At 39.2% G+C, this 12,280-nt stretch overlaps 1 protein-coding gene across 3 annotated transcripts; it reads right to left on the reverse strand.

The window, feature by feature from the left end:
• Positions 1 to 1,716: 1,716 nt before the first annotated feature.
• LOC103442698 (protein NRT1/ PTR FAMILY 5.4-like) lies at positions 1,717 to 11,975 on the reverse strand. 3 transcript variants are annotated; one of them, XM_029105145.2, is made up of 5 exons: positions 11,665 to 11,975; positions 11,261 to 11,478; positions 9,825 to 10,076; positions 3,654 to 3,928; positions 1,717 to 2,778 (listed from the first exon to the last, which is right to left on the reverse strand). In XM_029105145.2, exons 1-5 carry the CDS (start codon positions 11,723 to 11,725, stop codon positions 1,899 to 1,901), a joined length of 1,686 nt encoding a protein of 561 aa, XP_028960978.1. In that variant the 5' UTR covers positions 11,726 to 11,975; the 3' UTR covers positions 1,717 to 1,898. The 3 variants fall into 3 exon arrangements, with proteins under 3 accessions (XP_028960978.1, XP_028960979.1, XP_070680537.1); XM_029105146.2 differs by lacking the exon at positions 11,665 to 11,975 and adding an exon at positions 10,235 to 10,284 and having other exon boundaries at positions 11,261 to 11,399; XM_070824436.1 differs by lacking the exon at positions 11,665 to 11,975 and adding an exon at positions 10,235 to 10,364 and having other exon boundaries at positions 11,261 to 11,398.
• Positions 11,976 to 12,280: the final 305 nt, after the last annotated feature.

The following is a 12,280-nucleotide window of genomic DNA, read 5'->3' on the forward strand; positions in this document are numbered from 1 at the left end:
TTATACTTGTGACTAAGGCCAATTTGTCCGGGAAAAGCTCCAATTATACTAAAAGCCGTCGAAAACCCTAGGTTTTGGGTGTGTTCGATTCATCCTCAATTTGAAACCCAACGCCCCCAAACCTGTTTGGGCCTTGTTTTTTAGGTTGAGAGAAGTCGAATTGGGGTGGTGATGGTTGATGAAACTCACTGGAACAGCGGATCACCGCCAAGATCCCATCGATGTCCCCGTCGCCAACTGTCACGAATTTGCCTCACTTTCTGTCGAAATTTGGTGTTAAATGAAGGAGAAGAGGTATGGTGATAATTGCAGGTGAAGGTGGGGTGAAAATCTCAAAAAATTCGATGGATATTGTTGGAAAACTCCATCAGTTCGAAACCGGGTTGCTGTGGGTGTACGGGTCAAACGGGTTGGGTGTTCCACACCTCCATCCTTTCCCCTCATTTCCTTCTCTTTGGTTGGTCAGCCTCTTCCTCTCTCCTCTCCCGATTCGCCACCATATCCCCTCTTTTTTTTCCTCCTGAAACTCTCCTTCCTTACTCTTGCTGTCATTCGGCAATTTCTAAATGTTTTTTTTTTAAATAACCTCAAACTCATATAATAATATTTATGAAAATATATATAATAATAAATGGAAATTCTTAGAAACATAGTTTTCATATTTGTAGCTCCGTAAAACTTCAACTGTAACTCCAAATTCACTTCTTCTTACGTCTATGCGTTCGTATCACCGGGTACTACGCAAATACGCTAAAAGAATAAGTCGTATGTCTCACTAAACGTTGGTCAACAAAAGTCAATACCCTCACCTCTAGGGCATTTTCATAAAATAATGCTTTTAAAATTTGTAACAACATAAAATTAGGGACGGGTCGTCACAAATTTGTCCGATTAATGTTATTCCATTATTATTTTCATACTGCATTGTATATCAATGTCAAGCCATTTCTCCCTGTAATATTATATCCTTAAATCACTATACGGTGGTTTCTTTCATTTATATTGGAAAACGTTGTTTCTCCGTTTAAGTAGCTAATTATATGTCAAATATTTAGTATGCAAATAAAAGTCATTAGCTTCATGTATACTTACTATTAAGAGGTTGCTAATGCAATGCTCTTTAATTTCCTAACGTTCTATTTGAGCCCTTAAATAGCTTCCTTTGTTCCGAGTAATCCTTTTCTTCCCTATAAACTCCACCTAGTTGAAAAGAATCCCACCGTCCTCTTCTTTCTTGATCTCTTGTATTCTTTCAATTGCTGTTATAATTTCCAACTCTTATATGCCAAAGGAAAGAATCGAGCTGTTCACTCGATCCAAGTATTGTGAGTGTACATTTACAAGGATCATAGGTTATTGTATCCTGGAGCGTAGGACACCATAACCTGCAATATCAAGATATAGTCTCCAAGGGGCAAAATTTACTCTTAAGGATAGTGAACTAACACGCCTCGACCTACAATGTTGTTCAATGAAGCCTCGACGAAGAGTAGTTTCTACACTCTAAAAAATAATATTTTATTGTATATGTTTATAGTATCTAATTAATTGTGGCAACATAAATTACTATGTACTAATATTTATCTTACAAAATTTGTTGTAGGAGAAGTAGCATCCATGCATATGGCCGAATATTTCTAACAGAGTCATCTAGAAAAATAAAACAATAAGTTGTATGATGAGGAATGTGTTTGTAAGGGAGTTTCCAAAACACAATAAACAAAAATTATCCATTTGAATTTTAAATCAAAGAACACTGTATCTTGCAATGTCTAAAATTTAGAACGTGTTGTTCTTGGAAAATAAAAAAATTAATGCATAGGAGCTTGCTTCCAGCTTTAATGGTAGAGCACTTTATGTTTGAATCTTGTTCTTCCTGTGCACTTGAATCATATGTCTCATATCTCTCCATCATGGTAGTTTGCGCAGCTCAGCTCAGTCTTCACTTTGTCTTCTCTTTCGACCTTTTTGTAAACAAAAGCATTCGCAATTAACACATAAACACAAAAATTTAGTGTGCTCAAAACTGCCAGCACCCAATAGAAGTAATCGAGGTGAGCCCGATTGATATTGTCACCAAGCCATTTGTCACCATTTCTTGAGGTAATTAACTCCAGAACAGATATAATCCAATTGCTAATGAAGCTGCCAACTCCTATAACACTCATAGACGCAGCCGCTCCCATGCTTCTCATTTGCTCTGGCATTTGACCGTAGAATAATTCTTGAAGTCCAACCATGACGAATGCATATGCGAGGCCAAGAATCAAGTATTGTGGGAGTAACCACCATACCCTCATTGGTATTATTGCTTGAGGTTCATCAATGAGATTGTAGTCTTTTGCAATGTTGAGCCTTTTGGCCTCTACTAGAGCCGACACAACCATAAGGAGTATGGATAGAACTAGCCCAGTGCCGATTCTTTGTAGCACGGTAATACCCGAGGGGTGTCCCGTATATTTTTGGGCTATTGGGACAAAAAACCGATCGTAGATTAGAATGGCGAATATGTTTGCAATGCCAACGAGGCCTGGAAGTGATGCCGCAGGAACCTGGAAATGGGGACCGATCGACCGGATGGTTGTGCTACTTTGTTTGGTGAAGAAGGTATGAAGTTGGGCTTGGACTACACCAAACATTAGGAAACTCAACCATAGGGGGATGAGTCGGAGGACGAGCTTCACTTCTTCCACTTGATTGAGAGAGCATAGCCTCCATGGATTTCTAGGGTTTGTTGAAGCATCTAGTTCGTCTATGATAGTTGCCTTGTCCAAGCATCTGCATTATTTTTGTTTTCATTACACAACGTAAGCTTGTTAATTGTGATTGATGATAAGAGGATGAATCCCGTATCGGAAAAAGTAGAACGGACGGACTAGCTACGTGCTATTACCATAGGAAAAATTGGGGAAAACAGCCAAGGTAAAAAGAAAATAATGTATGAATGCATGTGGACACCCTAACTAGAGGTTTGGACGTCTATGTCATCTATGACTATATATCTATATATTTTTTATATAACATAAAGTTGTTTAGTAATTATTGTTAAAAAAAAAAGTTGTTTATTAATTGATTAAGAGATTATATGTGTCTGTTCTACTCAAATGGACAACAAAAATGTGATCAATTCTAATCAACTCTTAATCCAACGGTCAAGATTGCTTGTATTTCTCATTTCATAGGAAATAAATTAATCTGACCATTCAAATGATTAGAGGCTCTTTGTTGCTCAAATGACCCTTAATTAGGTTAGCACCCTTATAGTGTGTATGTCCATACATATCATGATGCCACGTTAGAATTCATACTGAATAATGGCATTCTATTTGACATTTTGTTTGATTATAATGATCATTGTAGAGTTTTAACAATAAAGTATTATTCTAATCTATTTATTTATTGTTTAATTTTTTTTTTAAAAATCGATCCTGAAAATATCATAATCATAACTTTTCATTCCACATTTCCTTAACACCTAGCTAACCTAACAGTTTCCTTTATTACAATTATATGACTAATAGATTTTCATTTGGGCTGATCTTTCATATGAATTTATAGTTTGAAAAAGAACAATAAAAAAATGACTGCCTTGGATCATAAAAGCATATTATAAACACGAAAGAATAGTACTTTATGCAATATTAAGTTTGTACCTGAGTTGATTAGTACGAGCCAAAACTTGAGGCTGCGACTGACCTTGTAGCAGGGCTTCACCCTTGTCATCTCCATAATAAACACTCTCACAATTGAGTGTTTTAGTGACATGGCATTTTCGAGCTGCTGCAACGAGCACTTGTGCCACCGTAGTTAAAGGGCTCCCTGGACGCCTTTGTTTCCTGTACCTCTTAGTTCCCACCAAGAATGATACTAGTGACACCACCAAAACCCCCGCCAATATTCCAAACCCTAATCCCCACCCAACATTATCCTACAAGTATAGTAATTTCAATTAATTAGTGTACAGAATTAATTAATTTATCAACAAAAAAATCAAATCTAGTTACTTTTTTTTTTGTGGCATTTTGATGACTGAACTAGATAAATAGTAAGATTAGTAATGTTTTCTCTTTTGTCAAACCCCCTCCCAGACAACAACCACCGGCCGGCGTCCCTGACATCACCAACGGCGTCATCTACCAACCTCACAGCCATCCTTCCTTCTCTATCACTCTCGCAGCCGGTATCCATGTTCCTTCTTCCCTTCTCGAAATTATATGAAATATGAAATTCCCGCTAATAAAACCCAAGAGCAAGGAGTTCCTTCATTCAATTAAAAACTTAATTCGTAAGTTCTTTAATTTCAGATTCTTATTTTGACTCTTTTTTTTTTTTTTTTTTTGATCTTTTGATGGTTGAGGGAAAATCAATTATGGTGGTCGGGGAACGAGGAGGGGTGCATGTAGGGGAAAGGAGGAGGGTTTTTTTTTATTCTTTTTATTTTTTATTTTGTCAAACGATAGATTTGTTAAATTAAATGTTAGATTAGAGAGCCGACGAGATTTGAATCCACACTGTAATTCAAGGGTAACACTTCTCTCCACCACTATGGTAGAGGGCTTCTTGTGTTTCATTTTATCTTTTTATTTACAATATTTTAAGGGTAATTTGGAAATCAAAACACACTAAAATTTTTGTGGGGTGAACTTAGATGGGTAATGTGAAGAGCAAGTTACCATTGTAAAACATTAGTGTTAGTCAAGTTAGTTAGTTGTTAGAATAGTTACAAATAGTTACCACTGTAACTATTCTCTTTACCTGTGTAAATCTAGTTTATATAAATACCTCAGTGTAACTAATTATAATGTAATGAAATCATTTCCTAATATGGTATCACTCGCTTAAGTCCACCGACTTCGATCCTCTTTCTACTATTTTCTTGCTTATTTTCTTACCTACCAAACACCATAGCTTCCGTCTGCAGATCTTCGATCTTGTTCATCAATGGCGGCAAATTCTTCGAATTCTTCCTCTCCTGTGGCTGCGCATCCTCCTTCTCCGGCGATCGCGGATCCTTCCTCTTCGCTGCCTCCACATCTCAATCCTTCTCAGATGAACCCTAACTCCTCCTTTCAAGCTTCACTCAACTCCATCACGATCCAAAACATTGGGAGTATGATTCAAACAAAACTCAAGCGTCATAATTACCTTGTTTGGCGTTCTTTGTTCGAACCGATCTTCCGCCGCTACAAGCTCAGCGGCGTGGTTGATGGATCTGAACCGCCACCGCCTCAATTTCTTGCTGATCTTTCTGGAAATTTGTCCTCGATTCCGAATCCAGCCTTCGAGATCTGGTATGAAAAGGATCAAAACATCCTCATTTGGATTAATTCCACTCTTTCTGAGGATTTGATTCCCTTTACTGTTGGTGTTCAATCCTCCCGTGAACTTTGGCAAAATCTTGAGAAGCGATTCGGTGGAGTCTCTCGTTCTCACATTCATCAGTTGCGATCGAATTTGCAATTGATGTCGAAAGGCACTTCCACAATATCTGAATATTTGCAACGAATCAAAGAAGTTTCTGATGCTCTCGCTGCTGCCGGTGCCCCTGTTGAGGAGTCGGATCTCCTTCACCTCATTCTTAATGGCTTGCCTGACGACTATGATTCCTTCGTGGATTCAATTCAATTTCGTCTTGCTGATACTACTGTTGATGATCTCCATGGATTTCTTCTCAGCAAAGAAATGGCTCTTGCTCGTCGCAAGCAATCTCAGGGTTCCTCTGAACCGTATCAGGCATTCACCTCTATTCCAGCAGCTTCCAATGCTCCTCCTTTGCTTCCTACACCTCCACCACATCAGGCCTACAATGCTCAGTCTAATGGTTCTCAGCATTCTTACCCTGGCAATAATCGCGGTAATTTTCAGCGGAACACTTCTCAAAGGCCCTACAACAACCGTAATCGTTCCAATCGGTTTACTAATTTCTCAACTAATCGTGGTGGAAATCGAGGTGGAAATCGTGGCTTCCGTTCTTTCACTTCTGCAGTCATTCCGTGTCAAATTTGTGAGGACACTGGCCATCTTGCCATTGACTGTTCCCACCGCATGAATCCAACTTTTCAAGGCCGTGTTCCGCCCGCCAAACTTGCGATGTACGCATCTTCTAGTACTTCTTCTCCACCACCATGGCTACTGGATTCCGGCGCAAGCTCCCATATGACCAATAATATTCATCATCTTCAGAATCCACAGCCCTATACTGGTCCAGATAAAGTCTACATTGGAGATGGCCAAGGTTTGCCAATTCTCCATACTGGTTCTACTTTACTTAAAACACCTTCTGCAGATTTTACATTAAAGAATGTGTTACATGTTCCCCACTTGAAGCATGATCTTCTTTCTGCCAATATGTTCTTGCGTGATAATTGGTGTTCATTAACCCTCAATCCTTTTGACTTCCATGTCAAGGATCTTACTACGGGGAGGATGCTTTTTAGAGCTCCTGTCAGCAATGGTCTCTATCCATTTTATGCTTCTTCTTCACCTGCACCGAAGGTTCATGCTCATTCTGCAATAAGGACCTCTTCTCATGTGTGGCATCAACGTTTGGGTCATCCATCGTTCAAGACTTTTCGATCACTGTTATCCAAGTCTATACTACCTGATTCTAATAATGTTCAACAATTCTTTTGCTCCAATTGTGTTTTAGGCAAATGTGCCAAGTTACCATTTCAAGAATCTCTCTGTACTACTTCTAGGTCTCTTGAATTGGTTCATGCGGATGTTTGGGGGCCAGCTCCAGTATGTTCTGTTAGTGGCTACCGCTTTTATGTCATATTTGTAGATGATTTTACCAAATATACTTGGCTGTATCCTCTCAAACATAAATCGGAAGTGTTTCAAATTTTTGTGCAATTCCAAGCTCTTGTTGAAAATCTGTCTGGTTACAAAATTGGTACTTTACGATCAGACTCAGGGGGTGAGTTTACAAGTTCTAACTTCAAGCATCATTTGTCTCTCCATGGCATTCAGCAACAATTCAGTTGTCCTTACACTCCTCAGCAAAACGGTTGTGCTGAAAGGAAGCACAGACATATTGTTGAGACTGCTCGAACCCTCCTTATTGCCTCACAAGTTCCTCACAAATTCTGGGTTGAAGGTTTTCTTACTGCAGTCTATCTTATCAATCGCCTACCTCCAGTCAACAAGTCTTCCCCTTGGGAACAATTTTTCAAGAAAGTTCCAGATTACAAGTCTCTTCGGGTATTTGGATGTCAGTGCTTTCCTTGGTTAAAACCATACACCAATTCCAAATTAGATCCCAAGAGCAAGATGTGTATTTTCATTGGCTACAGCTTAGCTCACAAGGGGTATAGATGTCTAGATCCCTTCACTAATCGGGTTTATCTCTCTAGACATGTTCATTTTGATGAACATACATTTCCTTTTCATGATCCCCACCTTCTAAAGTCCTCCACTCCCCATACCCCAGAACCTTACTCACATTTTTCCCTTACCTTTCCCAATCTTTATTCTCCTAATTCTCTCCCTTCCCGTGTTCCACCACCCATCTCTTCCTCCCCTCCTCAACCTGCGCCCGTTACTGAGCAAGTTCATTCTCCTGCTCCTTGTCCTGCACCTCTGCAACCTCCCTCACCTCCCTCTTCTCCTCTACCAGCCTCTCCTTCTCTACACCCTGCCCCTCCTCCTGTACCTCCTATTTCCTCTGTTCACCCAATGCAAACCCGCTCTAAGTCAGGCATATACAAACCTAAGGCTCTTACTGCCACAACCCATCCTCTGCCTTCTCATTTTGACAGTGAGTTTATACCTACTACATATCTCCAGGCTTCCAAACATTCACAGTGGAGGGCTGCTATGCAGGATGAATTCAATGCTTTACAAAGTACAGGTACTTGGCAGCTTGTTCCTTCTACCTCCACTCATAATTTGGTTGGCTGTAAATGGGTTTTCCGGATTAAGAGGAAACCAGATGGTTCTGTGGATCGTTACAAGGCTCGACTCGTTGCAAAAGGTTACAATCAGCAAGAGGGCATTGATTATGGTGATACTTTTAGCCCGTCCAATCAAACTGGTTTTTACACCAGCTGGATGTAAGCAATGCTTTTCTCCATGGTTCTTTGAAAGAGAATGTATATATGGCTCAACCACCTGGGTTCATTGATCAGGATCATCCTACTCATATCTGTCACTTGAAGAAATCCTTATATGGCTTAAAGCAAGCCCCTCGTGCTTGGTATGAAAAACTTCAATCTGCTCTTTTCTCAATGGGATTTCAAGCTTCACACTCTGATCATAGTCTGTTTGTGCTGCATCAACCTACCTTGGTTTTGGTTCTTGTGTATGTCGATGATATCATAGTGACCGGACCTTCTTCTAGTGTCTGCAACACCATCATTTCTCAGTTGAGCTCTACATTTCCAATCAAGGATCTCGGCGATCTTCATTACTTTCTCGGTCTGGAAGTTCAGAAATCCACCTCCGGAGCCTTTATTCATCAATCCAAATACATATTGGATCTTCTCAAGCGTACCAAAATGGATGGGGCAAAGCCATGTGCCACTCCCCTTAGTTCTGTCAAGCTTGATCACACTGGTTCCTTGTTGTCGAATCCCGAGGACTATCGCTCTATTGTTGGCGCCCTCCAATATCTTACATGGACCCGGCCTGATTTATCCTTTGCGGTTAATCTGGTGTGTCAGTTCATGCATTCTCCCCGGGAGCCTCACTTTCAAGCCGTGAAACGCATCCTCCGGTATCTAAAAGGGACACTTGGATTTGGCTTATGGTTTCCCAAAACCACATCTCCCCTCCTTCTCAACGCCTACTCCGATGCTGACTGGGCAGGATGTTCGTGGGATAGGCGTTCCACTGGAGGCTTTTGCATCTTTCTTGGTCCTTGTCTAGTTAGTTGGAGTGCAAAGAAACAGCACACAGTTGCCCGATCCTCTACCGAAGCTGAGTACCGCTCCCTTGCACATACCGCTGCTGAGATCACTTGGATCTGTCAACTCTTCTCTGATATTGGTTTCAAGTTGTCCTCCTTGCCACAAATTTGGTGTGACAATGTTTCTGCAATTGCCTTGACTTCAAATCCGGTTTTTCATGCTCGCACAAAGCATGTTGAAATCGATTATCATTACATCCGTGAGCTTGTTTTGGCTAAGCTTCTTACTGTCAAATTTGTTTGCAGTGCGGATCAATTAGCGGATATTCACACCAAATCTCTGCCAAGGCCACGTTTTCTTCATCTTCGATCCAAGCTTTCACTTCAACCTTCTCCGTTCAGCTTGAGGGGGTGTGAAGAGCAAGTTACCATTGTAAAACATTAGTGTTAGTCAAGTTAGTTAGTTGTTAGAATAGTTACAAATAGTTACCACTGTAACTATTCTCTTTACCTGTGTAAATCTAGTTTATATAAATACCTCAGTGTAACTAATTATAATGTAATGAAATCATTTCCTAATATAATGGAGTGTAACTAGAAAAACTCGTATACTAATTTCATCTAATAAACTACGTAGAGGAGCATTTTGAATTCGGGTGTTAAGGGGTACACTGTTCAAGCCAATTTAATTTAATTTTTATCAGTTATGATTATGATTAGTAATGTTTTGTAATACAGGAGAACAAAAGATTCAATAAAAAAAAAAAAAAAGAGCACAAAATTCAATAAAGGTCAACAAGGTAATTTCACGGATATACAAGTTATTAGTAGTGTATCCACAACTATTGACCAAACAAAATAGCTTATTCAACAATTGGAAGTATTAAATTTCTTTTGTGATTTTGTTTTTATTTTTATGTACTATTATACTCTAAATACTTTGGGAGGATGTGGGAATATAGAACAAAGTTATTACCTGGAGATATACAACTCCTAGTGTGGCAGAAGTGGCACCAAACCCGAACCCCAGGTACCACCAGTTGAAGAAGGAGCTCTTGACCTTTATCTCTTCCGGCGTGTTCTCATCGAACTGATCTGCTGCAAATGTTTGCAAGCATGGCTGCTGTGCACCTTGAGCCACCGATAAAATGTACAGCGCCACAAAGAACACTGCTCGGCGACTTTGTGAAGGAATTACTGAGACGGACAGAGTCAAAAGAACCATGCCCTACAATATGATATATAAGCCATGAACACAACTACACAAGTATATCTATCCAATCAAACATGATTAGTATTTTCTTATCAAATAAACTAGCTACGTTCTTACCAAAGCTGAACATTCAAAGCATTTATTAACGGGAAAAAGTGCGAAGACTGATTTACCAGGAAATGGATGGTGATGGATTAGGTTTTAAACTGACCAAAATAGGAATCTGCAAGAAAGGAGCCGAGGACAGGGAAGACTGATGAGATTCCAAGCCAGGTTCTGATGAGACATTTAGTTTGATTCATTCTAAATATGTTAAAAGAATGAAAATTAGTACCAAGTATTGTCTTTTTGGTATTAAGTATTGTCAAAAAACCAATTTAGCTAGACAAATGAACTTATTATCTTTAACAACACTCTCTATTCTAAGGATTTGGATCCTCTCCGAGGCAATTGGTCAGGATCCTCTTGACCAGTGTTTGTGGACCATTGAATTTTTATCCAACAACTACAAATAGGGACCCTCTAAAAGTTATACTAGTTATAACCGTTGGATAAAAATTCAACGATCCACGAACACTGATCAGAAGGATCGCGACCAGTTGCCTCGAGAGGATCCAAATCCCTATTCTAACAAACACTATACTATTTTATCCAATTTTTATTTATACCAATCCAGTTTTTCGCTCTCTTCTCAATTTTCCCACTTTGACCACTTTTTCTTTTTCATTTTCACTTCCTTTACCTTTCCCTCTTCGCTTTCTTTTTTCCTTTATATGCTGCAGGCTAATATCAAAACCCAAATCTTTCAGGAAACCAAGCTCCTCATCCTCATTTTATCTTCAATCTCTCCCAGTCCATCTAACCCTAATTTTCCCAATTCAACTATTTAGCTAGCCGACGTCCGATGCGCTGAAGAATGTCAATCTCTCCCCAGACTCAGAAGTTAGCTCCGCTGCTCCTCATTTACCACCGAATCTCATGACTAGATGAACAACCACTGAATAATTTATCACTGAATCGAAAACGAATCAGTTCATTTGTACCGATACGGATTTCGGATGCTCTTTCACCGTATTCGGCCATTATGGTTTAGATTCACAGTCTCTCGCAACATAGTGAGCATCATACGGGCGTACCAAAACTGAACATTCGACACATATATTAAAGGGAAAAAATGCGATGACTTTTAGATGATTTACCAGGAAATAAATGGTGATGGAGAAGACGATGGTTTTGAACCGACCAAAATATGAATCTGCAAGAAAGGCTCCGAGGACAGGGAAGACTAATGAGATACCAAGCCAGGTGTTGACATTCTTAGCCGCGGCGGCTAAGGGCTGGTCCAAAACATCTGTGAGGTACATGATGAGGTTACTTGCCAACCCATAGAATGCGAACTGCTGGGCCACCTCAACCACTGCAAGTAAAATTTAATTAAGCAACAAATAAACAGAGTACTCATGAAAGATGAAACTTCAATAAGTTTTCAGAAAAATTGATGAACTGAATACAAATATTGATCGCAACAAAAAAATTCAAGTAATTGTGGAATTAAATGAAAAATAAGAATATAAGATGAACATAGAATAACTTGATTGCTTACAGATGATGAAAATAGCAGCATTCCAGCCACCCGTATTGGGTTTTCCAGAAGCAATATTCATAATTGATGGTGTTTAGATTGCTGAAATATTATTGGACCTCCTCATCAGGAGAGAAAAGTACTAAAGATTTGTCTGGAAATTTGGTGGTTTTACATTAAATTTTTCTAATTGAATTACTAAATATGGATCGTGTTTCCGAACTCATATACATACATACATACATACATACATACATACATACATACATACATACATACGTATATACGTATATATATATCTCTCTTTCTCTCTGTGTATATATATGTATATAGTGTGGCCACTGGGCAATTAATTAGAATATATAAAGTTATTTGGTTTGATGCTACTGGCCTTTTATGCTTATAAAGAATTATTTTAGGAGGCGTAGTTGTTTGCTGTGAACCACAAGTCAGGAGAATGCAGCGCTTGACTGTGATTCATGTTGATGAATATTCCCACGTGACTGATTCACGTTGATGAAAAACATATACGCTTGACCTGTCGCGATATTTTTTTTTTGGGAGACACACCAACCCAACGATCGACGACAGAATGGTATTAACAAATAGGGTAAATCATAGGGTAAATCAATATTTG

Source organism: Malus domestica, chromosome 07, assembly GCF_042453785.1.
Source record: "Malus domestica chromosome 07, GDT2T_hap1".
Classification (NCBI taxonomy): Eukaryota; Viridiplantae; Streptophyta; class Magnoliopsida; order Rosales; family Rosaceae; genus Malus; species Malus domestica.

Coding starts and splice junctions, on each gene's coding strand:
- LOC103442698 (XM_029105145.2), bottom strand. CDS start 11,725: ATGAATATTGCTTCTGGAAAACCCAATACGGGTGGCTGGAATGCTGCT. Junction 10,077..11,260: donor CCATCACCATTTATTTCCTG/GTAAATCATCTA, acceptor ATCATATTGTAG/GGCATGGTTCTTTTGACTCT. Junction 3,929..9,824: donor TAGGAGTTGTATATCTCCAG/GTAATAACTTTG, acceptor CTATACTTGTAG/GATAATGTTGGGTGGGGATT.